The sequence below is a fragment of the Macrosteles quadrilineatus genome, unplaced genomic scaffold (assembly GCF_028750875.1).
Source record: "Macrosteles quadrilineatus isolate MER2022 unplaced genomic scaffold, UCM_ALF_1.0 Scaffold_9__3_contigs__length_116548681, whole genome shotgun sequence".
Lineage (NCBI taxonomy): Eukaryota > Metazoa > Arthropoda > Insecta > Hemiptera > Cicadellidae > Macrosteles > Macrosteles quadrilineatus.
In genome coordinates, this window is record NW_026542602.1 from 83,283,905 (window position 1) to 83,301,520 (window position 17,616).

The window sequence follows — 17,616 nt, forward strand, 5'->3', positions numbered from 1 at the left end:
CTGCAAAAAATATTGGAGAGTGAGCTGTTTTAAAGAGGTTCCACAATAAATTAAACTAGATTTATAACTTCTGAAAATGTTATCGGGAAAGATGCATGTACTCGTTATTACTTAAATATAATGGAAAACGATTTTTCATCCCGAATATTTAAACATTGTTTAAATGTGGTAACAGTTCATTGAGAAATTGTTCTAATGTCTATAACATGTATATAGTAAGCTTTGGATTTCAATAGAATAAGGAACTAATGATAACTAAACTTGGTATCACATAGGCCTATTGATTAAAAATCGGAAAGATTTTATTTTCTATAGAAAAACATTATTGACGATTTAAGAAAATTTGTTTTTGTTTAGGTTATTAAGATCTGAGAGATCAGGATTAGGCTATTTACTAATACGAGTAATGTCCAGTGGTCGAAACTCGACCAAAAATATGTAATGTACTCACTTATGTTAATGTTTCACCCCACAATAAAACATGTGATTGGAGTTTCTTCCATTTGTTTTGATTTTCTGTTTATATTTCGTTGTTATTTCGTCACCAGCATGGCAACGCATAAGATCCATGTAAATTTTTTCAAATTTTTAAACTCATTTTTTGCGCTTATCTTTGAGCCTATTTAAATTTATAAAGGGATTCTGCACACCTACAGGAAAATAGCTTTCTAACAGTATGCGTAGATTTTCCCTACGATGCACACGAGCTGAGAAAAAAGGTTTTAAAGAAACATGCTTGCCTATTAATATATAGATAGATTAGCCAGTAAATCTCTAGTGAAATTTATAAATGGCTTACCCCAGCCAATGAAGATGTATGCTCTCAGTTTTATATGTTTTCTGTTGAAGGTTTCCACCACCAAGATATAGAGGTATAAACCTGAAATAAAACAATCAGAAACACTTATATACAATATAAATTAGACCCTTACTCATACTGTATCAAAGGTTAAGTTTACAAAGAGGAATTTCAATTAGAAAAAAATAACCTTATGGTAATAGAGGACTAAATAAAAACCATAAAATTAATTACTGTAAAGCAAGCGTCTATGATATACACACATTAATAGACTATTTTATAAAAAGTTCAACATGTAAAAATAAAAATATTACATCATATAATAGAAGATTGGTATATTAATTTGAATCAACATAAGGGCTACAAAGAACAAAACCACCTACAAACGGTAAACCCTCTTGTAGGAAGCAGATAGATTGAAAGCTGCTTTTCCTAAAGCCCATTACATACTTGCCCCTGAGAGGGCTGGCCAGAACTTCATGTAATAGTGGACTCGTGAATTTATGCACTTAATTTAATACATTTTAGTTAATTCCGTTTAGTGTACCAAGAAACGTAAATGCTTCTTCACGATTGTACTTATTGGAATTCAAACTACAATATCATAAACACGTGCTTTACATATATCTTAGCAAACTAATATAAAGTATTGTGCTTAGTTTTTTGTTCAAAAACTATGTTTGTATTCTGTGTCACAATCAAGTTTAATTACTTTACCACTTTGAAAGATACATTTTGCTTATTGAGATCTGGCATTTTTACTTGTATTAATACAAAGTCCCATTAAGGAGGTGTGTAATGCTTAAAGGAAAACTACTTTACTTTCTCTAATGAACGATACTCCCAAAAGGTGGAAAATATTGAAAGTTGATTTAGGCTTATGAAAACCAACGTTTTAAAACTCGATCCAGATTTTTTGTAGGAGTATCAGTCGTAAAAAAAAAACACTTTATAAATGTACGTAATTTTATTCCACATTTAGGTGCATGTTATGTACATGTAATGTGTATATCTAATGGCTACAATCTCAACAGCATTATACACGTGGTGCTTATAATTAAAAATGTTGTAGCTTAATCTAATGCTGCTTTTAGTTACTTTCCTTAAGCTTTAATTTATATAAAATCATAAATAAATTGGCAATACCTTCGACAAACATCCAAAAGAAGTTGGTTAGATGGAAGTAATGAAGCAGAATAATCAGAACAGCACAGAAATGAATGTTTGATTGGCCGGATACCTGAAAAGTGGTAGACACATTTTGTAAAAAAACTTTATTTCAAAAGACTTTTACAATTTTAACTTTGATGGCTTTTAAGATAAATCAGAAATGTTTATAGTGGATTTAATTCATTTAATTAAATATTTGTTTTTGTCCATCACTTTATTTTGTTTGAATGTTTGCCATTTGATAAAAGTGCCTATAACAGAATATTATTACGATTAATTATGTTGAATCAAGAAGCTTTTTTATTTAATCACGGAAACTGTGACCGTCTAACAACTTAACTAAGACGACGTAGAAAATTTATCTTCTTATATTTTCTGTACACCTACCTATAACATAGTCTACATGGTATTTATCTGTGGAATGGATGTTGTCTTAAAATTATAATCTTAAACGGTCTTTGCCTTACGTTAAAATACTTGCTATTATAGGCTACTGTTTTGTACAATTAAATTCCTTTAAAAAAAAGGAATGATGACGTTATTTTTTAAGCGTAACATTTTATTCAATCATCTTACTAATTGTGTGAGGTAAACATCTAAAGATTACCATGACACAAGCAATAGACTATTTTTATATAAATGCTCGTTTAAAATAATATTTTCAAAAACTGATTTTCGTTTCAAAAACGATTTAAAGAAACTAATCACATTTTCTAGTAACCAATATCAATAAAACCTTATTTAATCAGGTTCACCATTAATAACCTTTTTGCCATCAGCTGATGAAAACGACACAACGATTAGTCACGCGTCAACAAAAGCGGATTAACTTTATGTCAAAAACAAATTTCATTAGTCTTTTGTTTTTATTCCCCCAAGATAAACGTAGTTTATCGGATTAAATCTGGATCGCAAACACCAAAACGCCGGCAGCGAGATGAGTATTAGCCGAGGTTCGATCCTCTTATGGAGAATTTCCCCTATTTCATAGATTACATTTTATGCCCATATGGAAGAAGCTATTACCGTAGGTGGCATGGTAAGACCTGGACCCGGGATTGATTTAATTCTTAGTAGAAAACCTTGAAAGAAATCACGAACTTGCAGAATCGAGTTATAAAACTGGGTGTTTTAAAGTTAACAAAGTTTTCAAAAATTGTGTTTTTTCCATTTCGACCCCTAAAACATAAAAATGCCCACTTTTTATTACAACCATATTGTAGAGCTCAAAAACAAATAATATTGTACATTAAAAGGGTCGTGGAACAACTATAGGTCAGGATGGAATTTAAAACAACTGTACATTTAAATATTTACAGTATATTTTGTCTTTAAGGAGAATAAGTAAACTGTTGTAGTCTGCCTTATTATAGGTATATTTTTTATATTTTATGTTATTGAAATAAGGAACAAACCTGCCATTTTTAAGGAAATATTTTATTAAAAATCTAGTCAGACGAATTGGAAATAATTTAATCTGCAGGTCTTCTGTGGCAGAGCTATCTATATATTATAGATCCAACTGTGTATACTTTATAAATTTTTAAGGTTATTAAAATAAATTTGTCAACTATTCAATTATTGATACCAAGAAAACAATCTTTAAAATCCTGTTATAGAACGTCATCGCTATTTCAGAAAGTCCTCATTACTGATTTCACTGTGGGCAATGATACATCTTCAATGAATAGGATCGACAGTTATGTATCACAATACTCTTAAATTGTTCAAAATTCTCAATTCCTATACAGTCAAAAACTAAATATTTTGATATATCTTTGTAATATATTACAAATATAAAGTTCATTAATTAGAAAGTAAGCTAAGAATCAAAATATCCTTACTTGTAATTGCAGAGTGAGAATCCACATGAAGTCAGCTAGAATGTAAGAACTCATCAGGTTTGTGTGAATCGTGTTCCTCAAACATTTTAAGTCTCTGAAAACATAATAATGATAACAAACATTATTCACAATAAGAACACAATACACAATTAATGTCTAGAAATTATCAATACCACAACGTATCAATTAAGTCAGATATTATTTACCTAAGGAATAATAATGAATAATATTCACAATATATCTGGTATTGCTTTGTCTACAATTTTCAGCATCTTCACTTTTTGACCAATTGGCTAATCTACTAGAGACAAACAATATGTTGAGTGATAAAATTCGCGATTTAAACCGTTTATAAAATATAATAGAGTGAAAATTAAATCGTGTTAAGGGTGAACTTAAATCAATACCTTTACATTCATGGACAAATAACAATCTAAATTGGTCAAATTAGAAAAAGTATAACCACCTAAAGTGTTTTTATTATTATTGTTGTTAATTGTTTTAACTGAAGATTAATCCGAGGTAATGTGTAAAAGTTATGTTAATGGTTAAATGCTCTTTATACACCGATGCCATTAGCGTGTGCCTAGAGTACTATTAGCACTTACACTGCAATGGATATGGAGTGTCATTGCTACTGCTTGTAAAATGAAACTGGTTAATAAGATCATTGTTGAATCCTTCAAACTCTGGTTAGTTATTTTAACAACTTTTATAATTGTATAAATGATTTTGACCGTATTTGAAATCAGGTCCTCAATCCTCAATAATTCCGTGGCTCAATGTGAACTATCAGAAGCAAATAGTAGTTTTTTTTTTTTTATTTTGACATAAAACAAAGAAAATATTTACATGATTATAAGGTTATTTATGTGTTATTTGACTACAATGGTGATTTATTTATCGGTATAGTGATCAATACTACTGAGCTACCAATATGTAAGTTTTCTTCTAGGTAGGATCCTTGTATTATGAAGTTATTGATTATGAACAACAGCCCTTGGTTTTGCAGATATTTTTGTTAAACTATTGACAATATTACGTTGAACTACTCACTATGGCTTTAATAAAAATTGAAAAAAATACAAACCAAGTTCTTTGAGTATCGTTCAAGCAAAAACTGTTTGTGGATAGATAATATTGATAACTACTGTTTATTTAATTATTGACGAAAATTTTCATCTATAAAAGCTATTATATTTCTAAAACATTGAACAGCTAATGTTATAAAATATTATTGAAATATCTTATAACATAGCGTTTTGTTACAATCCTTCCGAGTTTGATTTCGTAATTATTAACAAAATACATGTTGACAATGTTTGGAAACCCCTCATGAAAGTTTAAATACAACACAGTAAGTTAAGTGAAGTTCCAGTGTATATAAATAAATGTATCGTGTAATGAAACCTTTAAAGCCAACATAACATGAAACCCTACAAGAATATAATTTGGTTTGTACAAACAATGACAAGCAAGAGAAATCAGTACGACTCCTAACAAATTACTTCTCTGTTTGTATGTATAAAAATCCTATGAAGAATTATTATGTTTATGAGACATTTTAAAAGATTTTATTTCATAATCACGAGAAAGTAACTGTAGAGTGACTATGCTATCTAGAATCCATACCTTATTCCACAATTATAAGGAACTAATAATTATATTCTTCTCAAAGTCTTAAACAAATAACTTAGTATGAGCTTGTATGGTATAATATTTTTGAATTAAATAGTCGTCATAAGTTCAAAATTTAATTTATATGATCGATTATACTAATTGCTAGCTTAGAGCATGTTGTTGAAAAATTATAACTATTTTATTTATCCATGTATTTTATTTGTTTCACAAGTAACATCCTATATTTGGTCGCCTGGTCATTTCTTACCCCACAGAAATAACCGTATGATCACAAAGTTTCCCTCTCAAAGGATCGTATTATTACCCTTATCAAGCTATATTTTACCAACCTTTTCCTCTATATTTGTCAAAACCGTATTTACTTTCTACTCGTTGGTAAAAATATGGATTTCCTTCCAGAAACTGCGATAAGAAGCACTATAACCATACAATACATTAGGTGGTATGAAAAATAAATGTAATTTTTTATGTTGTAAAAAACTTCTTTATTTAATTATGTTACAACATTAAATGTCTACCGTGAGATATTTCTACATACACTATGGTAAATATTTACATATATTATGAACACACACAGACACACACACACACACACACACACACACACACACATATATATATATATATATAACCTCTAACTGGCCTATAAAACGTGTATGACATATGGCATAGCGTGGTTTAAGCTTGTTATTTAATTTACTTGATCAATTCAAGTTTTGTTGCTGTGTACACACCGTAGATAATTTTGAAAAATTACAAAATGAACAATGTAATAACATTGTGTAACAATATTACATTGTGAGGTATACTTTAAACAAAACTGTCCATCCTTTAAAACACTAAATTCAAGAATATTATTTTATACATTTATCATCAAAACTATTTAGTTTGTGTTTAAAAAGTCAATACTATAATTGCCGCAAAACTAATACAACCTGGCACGTCGGCGTTTTCAAATTTACAGTAGAAGGGAAAAACAAATATTCGATGTGTGGAAATGTCAGATCGTTAAACACTCAATGTTTGTTTGTACATTCACCCCTCTTCCAAAAACGCAAATACACTTTAGCACAAAGGCTGCATACAGGCTTAATGACAGCATACATGCAATGTTGTATTTATGGTGTAGAACAATCCAATAGTTTTAAAACGAGTTGCTTGATTAGGTAATAACATTTTATCTATTCTACCTTTGATTTAAATATCTTAAGTTATCTGATAATGGCATCAAATTTTAAAATATTAATTAATTTTGAATATAAATTAAAATTATCACCATAATTGCAGTTTGTTGGTCTTGTTACTTTATTTTCAAGTTTGTAACAAACGTAACAAGTTATAGTAAACGTATTCCGTTTCCATCGCACGTTTAACATACAATGTGTTTCAACTTTGATGGAGTTTAATTGATAAATAAAGCTAAATGAAGAAGTTGTTTGGATTGGATAAATAAATGTGTCCGAACTTCTCTACAATTTTGACTTATCGTTTTCAATACTCATTGCAAAACAAAAAGGTTAGGTTAGTTTGTATAAAAGTAATCATTGTTAACGATGTCTCCAGTTGCTAAATATACAGGGTGTCCCACGAAGAGATCTAAACGTTTGATTTCATATTTCTTACCCATTTATTGACCGAATATTTTGAAACTCTCCACACCATTATAGAGTAGGGTTTCAAAATATTCTGGGAAGTTTTTAGCTCCCTAACCCTCGTGGGAAAAAATGAAGGCATATTGAATTGTTGACTAATTATACTAAATTAATTAATTTATTATCATTTATTAAACTAGCGAGTAGTGATGGATCAGAGTTTGAATAATGTTTGACTTTTCTTATAGGTTTTACATTAAGCTATGTTCTAGTTTCGTGAGAAAGCTTTATTTCCCTAGAATATAATACAAATCTTTTACAAAACAAAAAACACAACTTTTAATGTTATAAAGTATAATTTTTCAATATGACACCATTTTGTTTTTACAAGGGGTAGAAAGCTAAAAATGTTCAAGAATATTTTTGAAACCTGCTTCATTAAATGTGTAAAGTTTCAAAATATCTGGTGCGTAAATGGGCAATTAATATAAAATTAAACGTTTAAACCTTTTTCGTTGGACACCCTGTATTTAGTGATTGTGACAAAATCAAATGTGACAAACAATAAACTGATTGTACTCCTATATACCTATAATAATAAAAATGATATTGCAATGTATTGTTTACTGACTTATAATAAAGCTATACAACACAAAGGATTTTTTTCACACATAGTATATTAAGGTTGACTAAACACTTTCGTTGATATTAATGTCTACGCAATTTATGTATTAGGATACTTAACTGTATGGCAAGAACAATTTTTCAATTTGAAAAATAAAACTTTTCTTTATGGGTATTCTTTAACTACTTTTAATAAAATTATTCTCGTTGCAATGGACATAACACACATAATTTCAATTCATATAGTGACTTAACATAAATAATTTCTTTGGTACAAATCTCTACAAACAATTTATTTCCAACACCTAAAGTATATTTAACTTTACGGCACTGTGTTGGGGAATAATAAAAGTTTAGTGATTTAGAGTGTCGTTATATTTCGCTCGGGTAAAATCTTATAAATATATTGCAAAGCAGAGGTGGAGGACCAATGTTTCAAAGTGTAAATGTTTTTAAGTTTTACCTATACAGTGATAATAATGTGTTATTACATAAAGAATTTAAAGGTTTTAATTTTGAATTACTGTACATGTCAAGCTGACATTTGACGGTTTGGATTCAAAATAGGTTCAATTTGGAAATAATAATTAGATATAAAATATGTAAAAAAATTGATATTATATTCGCAATTTTCAGTCATTTCACTTTTTCAATCTTTCATCGTTATATACTAGTCTGTTTTCCATGTCGAAGACTTAATACAACGCTCGAATCAATATGTTGGATATTTTTAGATAATAAACAAAGAATTAATAATTCATATGAGATTCTCACTATTTGCTCGAGTATTTTTAGAACATCGATGGATAGAAGCGCAGTTGAATAAAGCCTGTTCGATACACATGACGGATGGATGTGACATGAGAATTGCCATTTTAATTATTGATGAACTGGATCAAACTGGGCCAATGTCGGACGTAAAATATACTTAGTATGACATATCAAATATTGCTACATGTCAATTATTACATACATGGTATATAACCACCGCATTTATACCTTTATCAAAGTCTATCTGTTCACAATTATATTGCAGTTTTATCTTTCAACAAACATTCTTACCAACAAAGACTTCGCACTAGAACCTTTTTGAACCGTTCATATTAATAGTTTTTACTTATAAACAACTACATTTTGTACGGAATAGTTAACCTTGTAGCATGCAAAATTCGTGAAGAATGTTGTAAATTCTTTGCGTTGTAAAGTTTATGGTTCTGGTTTTACGAGCTATGTAAATTCTTTATCTTTTTGCACAAACGTTTTCTAGAATTAAATATGAGCAGCTATAAAACAACTTGTGTACATGTTTTAGAAATGTATTATGTTTTGAAAAGATAGTTGCTTCGTCATGAATGAAAAGCTAACAATTGTTAGTTGAAAACGTTCAATTTGCCATGCAAAGACATTTGACCAAATTGGTACCGAATATGATCAACTTAGGTATCATACCGATAATGCAAATGGTAAATGTACATTTATTTTCATTAAATACTTCATAAACCATGAACAAGGCCGATTTGAATACCTAGATTACATAATTTTGGGGTAAAGTACCAACTTTGTATACATTTATTTTGTATTTAATAATAAAATTACCACTATTTTAGATAGGTTTTATAAGTTTTAACACCGAGAAGTAACACAATGGGGAAAACTCAACTTGAAACTGTTTTAAGAACGTGATCTCTGCTTTCTTCTTAATTCAGAGAAACCTTCGGGAAATTATTTAACATAATCTTTCTTAAACAAATCCAAAAAAAAATAACTCTTCTGTTTATAATAAAACGTATGTTATTATAAGTATAGGCTTCACAATATTTACGCCCACAGATGCAAAAGAAAACAAGTACTATTTATTATTCCAAGACATGAACATAATTTAGATTTTTATGTTCTTATCATTGTACATTTGGTATATACATTTTCTTAAGTCAATATATATCATAAGTCAATATATTAAAGTTCTGGTTTCAACTGGCAGTATTAACAAAGTACAAAAATGTTATAGAACTGCCAAATCTAGATAAAAACGTGCCAGAATTCCCGGGCAAAGTAGAGATACTGAGCATTATTATGGGTTTGCTTCCATATCATACTCAATATACAGGACAGTGAGTATAACAGATGATAATTGAAAAAGAAGAAAACAATATTGCAATATTGATTACTCGATGTTTCTACAAAAAAGTATTTTCATTACAATTACTTCACTGATATGATGATACTATATCATGAATTATATTTTTTACTGGGCTTTAAGTTGTACATGTTGGTGTAACTTACACATAATGTTATAATGAGTAGTATGTATGTATAGTACTGTATTTGTACAGTAACAAGCTAATAGTATTATGGTGGACGTTCGTTTACAAATATTGTTTTTCACTAAATCAGAATAAAAATAAACCTTACAGGAATAGGTATTTTTCCTAATTTTCATTACTTAAGTTGTTAAAAATTATATTACATTTTACGTCCTACAAGAAATTTATCATAACAATATAAAATGTTTCCATCTATTTAAGTATACAATACACAAATTACTAATTAGATATTTAGTTTCGTTATACATCAAAGCTGACACGTACTCTTTGTGAATATTAATTTCATCCCAGAAAGATTATTGTTTAAACTATCTAAGAAATACTTTCGTACCCCCTGAGGGATGTTTAACTTGACAGGACAGGGTCAGACAGTAATAAAAGTTTAGTAATTTAGAGTGCCGTATTTTCCAGGATGAAATCCTTATAAATATATTACCAAGCAGATTTTGAAGACGATGGTTAAACAGAGTTTTAAAACAAGACAAGTTTTTATATCTTGAAGCAACAACGCATTACTGACTAAGTAAAGGTTCCTCTTCTCATAACAAATAAAGTTTTTCAATTTACAATGTATATATTTATTTGTTGTTTGACGTTTTTCCTTGGGATTAATGTGGTAGTAATAAAATAAGGATGTTATATTAATTACCCAAATTGTAATAGAAACCAATGGAAATATTGTTTATAATCTTAGAAGCTACTACCTTAAATTCAGTCGGTATTTTTTCCAATAAAATAAATTAATTTAGTTTCCGTTACATGGCCTATATTTGTGGTTTATATAAGTTCAAACTAATTTCAAACAACTAACCTTAACCTCTGGACAATCCTTGCATAGAATTCTTTTAAGTAATTATTGTATTAGGATTGGTAAAATTGCAAGTTAATAACATTGTTTTAATTTAAACATTGATTTTAAGCCTTCCTAAATATATTGTCGCTGGATATTTTTATTATTCGTGCTAAAATATGATAAAATAGTGCCATTGACAGTTTACATGACAAAATTGGTATTTTATTAGTTTTTGCAAAAAAATTATTACTAATTATTTAAAGGTTAGTAACAGTGTAAATCTAACATAATTGTTTTTATTGCTTATTAAACTATTTGTTTAGTTGGGTTGGTTTGTGGTGTTGGCTTTATGCATTAAAATAATTAATTAATTTAATTAATTTACGCCTACTGGTTACTGCTTGTTTTACAAAGTTATAGAACAATTTTCAAAACCAATAACTTTTTTAGCTTAATTGGATAATACACTATGAATACTTCGATGGTACCATTGCTGAAAATAAATATTATTTTACGTATAAAATAATATGATTATTAATTGCTTGGTTTAGGTTTTTTTTCTATGAAATGTATAAGAAATGGGAACCAAATAACTCTGATTGAAAATGATCAACTCTTGTGAAAAAGTAACAAAGAGAGATGATGCTTCATATAATGCGGACTTTCATTAAGTTTTTCTTTTATAACATAACGCTTGTTGCATAAGAAGACAAATTTCTTTTCAAAGGAATTCGTATCAAACAAAGTATTAATAAAGGCTTTGTCAATATATAACTGATATATGAAAGATATATTTGGTCGCATATTTATTCCATTACAGATTCTCATACAAGTACAATAACTAGAAAATTTTTAAAAGTAAATATTTTATATTATTTTTATTTAATCCATCTAATTGTATATACAAGGTTTTTCCTAAATAGATTTTCATTAACTACTTTACTATGTAGGTTGTATTGAAAACAATGAAAAGGAACTTAAAACACCTTGTTATTTTGATAAATGAATAAGTTTATCATTTGACGGATACTATGAATGATATCCTGAATTATTTAAGGGGTTGCAAGAAATATTAGTTACACAATCACTATTTTACTCATCCAACTTTACTTCCTATTGGATAAACAAGACATTATGTATATTATTATTGTAAGAAAGGAAGTTAACCCTGTACCCACGGTGATCATCTACGCAGACACTCTTTTCACATTACACTAAACCAGTTTGTGTAAAAAGAGTTAAACAGTAGCATCAGCACCGTGGGTACAGGGTCAATTCCCTTTCTTACACTATATAAAATCATAAATTGGGAACGAAAGGTAGCTCACTCAAAAGATACTCACTTAAAGTAGAGGAAGAGCCAAACGGCCACAGTAAGAGCTACCAAAGAGAGAGTGTAGCCAACGAAGTATATAGCAGTGGTGACTTCCACGCCACCTAGTTCCTCATCAGGTGGGACAACTAGGTTGTGACAAGCGGTGTAGTTGGTAGCGTTGTCCCATGTCAGATCTCGTTCGCACCACCTAGTTGCATTTTCTGAAACGAAAAATTGGGAGATGCAGATTTTTATGTACACAGTTTGACTCGTTCCATGATTGCCTATACTAGTTACTATACTACTAGTTTTGAATACCACCAAGCAGCTATCGGCTTGTCTAATTACATTAGCCTTGTTGTTCAAAGAACTAAGCTTTGGTTCAACCAAGTGGTGAAGTAAATTGATGGTGACATATTTGATATCATAGAACATAATTATAACAGTCTTACACGTACAAATTAAAAACGTCGGTCACAAATGACGCATTTCCAATAGATTTGGCTCGGTTATACAGAATGTCCCGGAACCCTCTACCAATATTTTATCGCATTCTCCCTGACTAAGAAACATATCTAAATATTCTATATAAATTGTCCGGAAATCCTTAGTTACTCACACAGCCACCATTTTCTTCACTTATAAATTGTTTTCTTAAAAGTGGTTAAAGATACGAAATTGAAACTTTGCACAAACATTTATGCTAAGTGGACAAAGCTATAAAAATAACTATGAACATTTTTCAAACTCATGAAACAAACCGGTGGCTAATTAAAATTTTGTTTCTTAAGTAACTCAAAAACCATTGATTTTACTAAAATATGTAATAATCAATTTGAAAACGTCGATAAATGTCTTAACTAATTAAAAAAAAAACTTACAAAGATTAAAAACAAGGAAAAAGTTATAAGGTAAAATATCCTGCTAAACAGTAAGTTGCAACATTCTCATCGAATCTAGAATAGAAATACCTTATCGTGCTTGACATGTTTAATATTTTTCAAGTTATAGTAGATGTGCGGCTAAATAATTTGTATTAAGCTAATGTGAACATGGGTTATACTGTTGTCTATATTGTATATCTTACATCTACTATTTTATCTTGATGTAGGCTATCTATTAAACTCAATGAGGTGTTATCAGTTATAAACAATTTTTAATATTAATATATTTCTAAGCAGAATCCAGGCAGCATTTTAAAAATCAAAAACTTTATAATACTGGTGTTTATTGTCATTTTATAAGTTACTACAAAAACATTTAGTAAATTCCAAAACAGTACAGTTAAGTAACAGAACGTGAATTATCATTTCAAGCCGGCCAAGAGCAACAGTAGACCTTTATCTTGGGCCTAATATTTGTTTTAGGCGCACTGTTGCCATTTGCCCTCAAACAGGAAGTTCATGCAAATATTTTACTTGCGTTGCTTTCTTTTGCTGATACAAAATGTATACGTGGTGCAAAGTTTATTCCTTGGTTGTTTTACAATATAACTATAGTTTCATCCTGTATGATAAAAGTTTGTTAAAAAACAAGGCTATATACCTCTTTACGTATTTTTTTCATTAAGAATCTCCTTACAATATTTTATAATTTCTGATCATAAATAGTACTATACAACTAGGAGTGTATTTTATAAACTTATGCACTTATAACGCACAACAAAACAAAACGAAATTGCTTGTTATAAGGTAGGTTCTCGTCTTTCTTGCTTCATCACTCAAGTGTAATCTAGAACATTTACAATTTGCTCTTCAGCAATTACTCACCTCGCGAGTAGCTCCTATTTATTACAAGTCGTTTGTAAGATTACACTCGTCTACTTTGTGTACTGCGAGACTAACTAAGTTTCAAACTAATTAAAACTATCTTCTCGTTTGTAGTTATTGCAGTTACCTTCATCAATGTCATACTTTTGATTCATGCATCTTTATTACAAGGTTCTAGAGTTTGTGTGGTTCATTATTGGGTTTGTGTAATAATGAGGTTGTGTTAAAATGAGAAGCACAAATAAGAGATACTTTATTCATAAAATGTTTTTATGTTTTCAAACTACTTTTTAAAATGATTAAACGCACCCCAACAATAGTACCAGTTTTTCGTGTGCAGATTATACATCAATTCTCAAAATTAAATATTTTTAATGATATTTCAGGATAAGAAATTAGGTTATTTACTAAGAGCAGTATTTAATTTTTACCCACATCTTCTTAACAAAAATATAAAAAGAATCACAGCAAAAATACGAAATTCCATGGTCCACTTTACACTTTACACTTAACATGTAAATCTTTTAATAGTAAACTATACATCTTTAACTTGAGGTACGGTACCACGTTTTTAAAAATTTAATGTTATATATATTTTAAAATATGTTATTTACAAATATGCATACTGCTAGTTTTCCAACTTTTTTATAATACGTTTTTAATTCACAGATCCAAATTAACTTAGTGAAAAAAAAGCTTGGATATAAAAGAATTTTTATTTACCCATAATTTTCAAACTTTGATGAACCCCCACAAAAATCTTCACCTTGGTAATCCTTGAAATGGCAATTGCAACAGAAAATATTGATAAAGTAAAAGTTATTTTGTCACCAAACTCACTGGAAGTATCGTACTTGATTCCATTCAGCTCCTCGAAGCAAGGTAGGCTGACTAGAGTACCAGGTTTAGTGGGAGGCCAACACAGTAGACCATCCCATAGTCTGGGACATAACTTTCTGCCGTCTCGTACGTCATCCTGGGACTGTAGTAGGCACTCTATCTCTCTGATGACCAGCTATAGACAGAAATCAAATATACAATCTGTCGTACTACTATTTTTTAGAGAATGTGATAAAATAATTATTAAATTTTAGTTAAATTTTAATATGACACAAATGTTACAATAAATAATAAAACAGCATAAAATCAACCCTCATTGTTTGAAAACTTGCTACCGTGGAACTCCCCTATTATACTCCGTTCACAGAGTTTAGGCACATGATGACTTATGACAGCAAAGTTTTATATACATTTTTTATTAATAAACTGGCTGTTTTTCCTTTCATAGCTTATTAAAATATTATATTACGTACTATTGTATCATGCATTGTACTAGGTATATTTTTTCACACGTAACGCATTAATGCAAAACCTGTAATATCAAACGGCTATAAAGAAAGGAAAATAAAGAACATTACGTGTATTGCAATATATAAACGAATTTTTAGTGGTCTAAATAATTTTTAAAACCTATACCAACCTGGTGGATCTTAGACTAAGCTTTTAAGATTTGAAACTTGACAGGGTAAAAACTATCATTATTATACTGATTTTACGAGTATATCCATGTAACATTTTCATCGTAAGAAATATATTAGTACAGAAACCAGCATCATAGTTTGTCAACAACAGATTTCAAATATTGCAATCTCATTTACATTTAAAGGTTTATGGTTGGTTCACAATAACAGTGATTGTAAATTATCCACGCTTCTTTTTTTAAGTTAAATAATACCTTAAGGGGGAACAACAACAAAACAAATATATTATTTATAGTGGTAGTGAGTAGAATGTATGGTACAGTATATATAATATCCAGGCCACTAGTGGTTATACTTTTGTATATTATTTACATGTTGTGTGTTTTATGCCTTTGTTTTTTCCTCTACGCATTATTTACATTCAACTAAACCAATTGCTGTAAATCTTCTAGGTTTAAACAGAACCCTTGATCACAAACTGAAAAAAGTTTACATCTTTTCTACATGTTCCAGTTTGCTAAATAAAGCTGCTTACCTCCGAAACTGTACCGTTTCCCGCCAAATCTAGCAGAGAGCGGTTCATGTAGCTGGATGCATCCATTAGGCCTTCCTGAAACATTGATTGGTAACTGCAGACGCTACCTGAATACATCTAGCACAGTTTGCTGAAATTGCACAACAAGATTATAGTTGGGTCTCTAGCGACGATACATGGGAGGTTACAGTGGAACAGTATTTCAGTCATTGTGGTATATAATAGGGGTTTTTTGACGAAGAACAATTCAGTTATTTTCAAAGTGATTGTGAATAGTTAGGTTCGGTTTATAGACGTTTTAAAGTCTTTCGTTAAGAATGTAATTCTAATAGCTGGAAAAATACTGATAAGAATACATTTTATAAAAATATACCATTCATAGATAATAATTACGAAGATGAAAATAAACGTCCTGAAGTTTCTTTGTTGTCTACTGCGTGATTACATTCATTTTTTCTAATTATTGCTAATCTTGAACCATATTTAATATTATAGTCTGTATCTCGCATCTACAATATGGATCTTGCACACTATTCGGAATCCGGCCAAGTTGTCACAATGTACCCTGTGTGTTACCCTATGTGTTTAGTTTTTATCTTTACACTATGTATATTTAGTCGATACATATTATGAGCAGGTTTTTACAACATTCAACACATTTTACTCATGATGTTATGTAAATAAAATAAATAGAAATAGACAACGCTTTTGTTTGGAAGAAAAACTTGTAAAAGAATAAGATACTTAGGTCCCGTATTCACATTCGTGTAGTGACTAAAATAACACGGACATTGACAGAACTTTACTGAGAGAAAGTAATAGATATCAGAAAGTTCAACTTTAGGGGATGAGAAGATTTATTTGTGAAGAACGGAAGAGATTTATATACTTCGCATGGCTTCCCTCAGAAATTGTTTGGTAGAAGCTTTCAAAACGTTACTTGCAAAATCAAAAGACGATTTACAGCAGCAGTTTACATAAAATAGCACACGTTTTCAGGTAAATAAAAAGTTGGGAAATTGGTTATAAATGTCATGTTCCATAGTTTTAATCACCTTTAAATCAAGTTGCAGACATAAAATGAAACAAAACTTGATTACTTTATTGTAGAAATAGTACAGATACATTAAATATATGTTAAAACTTGTTTTACGGCATAAGTACTGTACCATACATTTTCAAAAAAAAAAATTATAAACGAACTATGTCTAATACTTAGTTAAAGTCATGGGTTCATTAATGGTTTTGATAACTGGACCCAACCATGTTTGCTGGTTTTATTGGATCCAAGAGCAGAGAAGAAGAGCTAACAAATGTATTCAATTAACCAGTCCAGCAAGATCCACTCGTGGCGCCTGCTAGATGGATCGCCCAATCTACTTGAAGCTGTCTTGCCACCACAAGTATTGCCCTATAAGTTTACACTTAGTTTATTTATATTTTCTTTTTCATTGTATACTATTTTGTGTGTGTTTGTGTTCCATATCATAAAACTCATATTTACGCATTATAAATTAAATATTAGCAATACAAAACCAATAATACGATGAAAGATTATATTTTCAAGATTCAACAAATGTTAGATTATTTAAGACAAAAGTAATGTGATGGGGCAATTAATTGAAATTTCTTTTGTAGCAGTGATATGACCACGAAGGAGATGTTTAAACAGTTAATCATATTTCTAAACCATGATATACAGGGTGAACATTAATTCCCAGTAAATATT

General features: G+C 29.6%; 1 protein-coding gene across 2 annotated transcripts in view; it reads right to left on the reverse strand.

Moving 5' to 3' along the window:
* LOC129002817 (diuretic hormone receptor-like) overlaps positions 1-17,616 on the reverse strand; it is a 35,765-nt gene that overhangs the window by 5,156 nt on the left and 12,993 nt on the right. For both annotated transcript variants that reach the window (XM_054430894.1, XM_054430893.1), the window contains exons 2-7: positions 15,888-15,962; positions 14,712-14,886; positions 12,131-12,323; positions 3,814-3,907; positions 1,946-2,039; positions 800-880 (exon numbers count right to left, since the gene is read on the reverse strand). In XM_054430894.1, the coding sequence (XP_054286869.1) occupies positions 800-880; positions 1,946-2,039; positions 3,814-3,907; positions 12,131-12,323; positions 14,712-14,886; positions 15,888-15,962 (712 nt within the window). The remainder of the gene's footprint in view (positions 1-799; positions 881-1,945; positions 2,040-3,813; positions 3,908-12,130; positions 12,324-14,711; positions 14,887-15,887; positions 15,963-17,616) is intronic.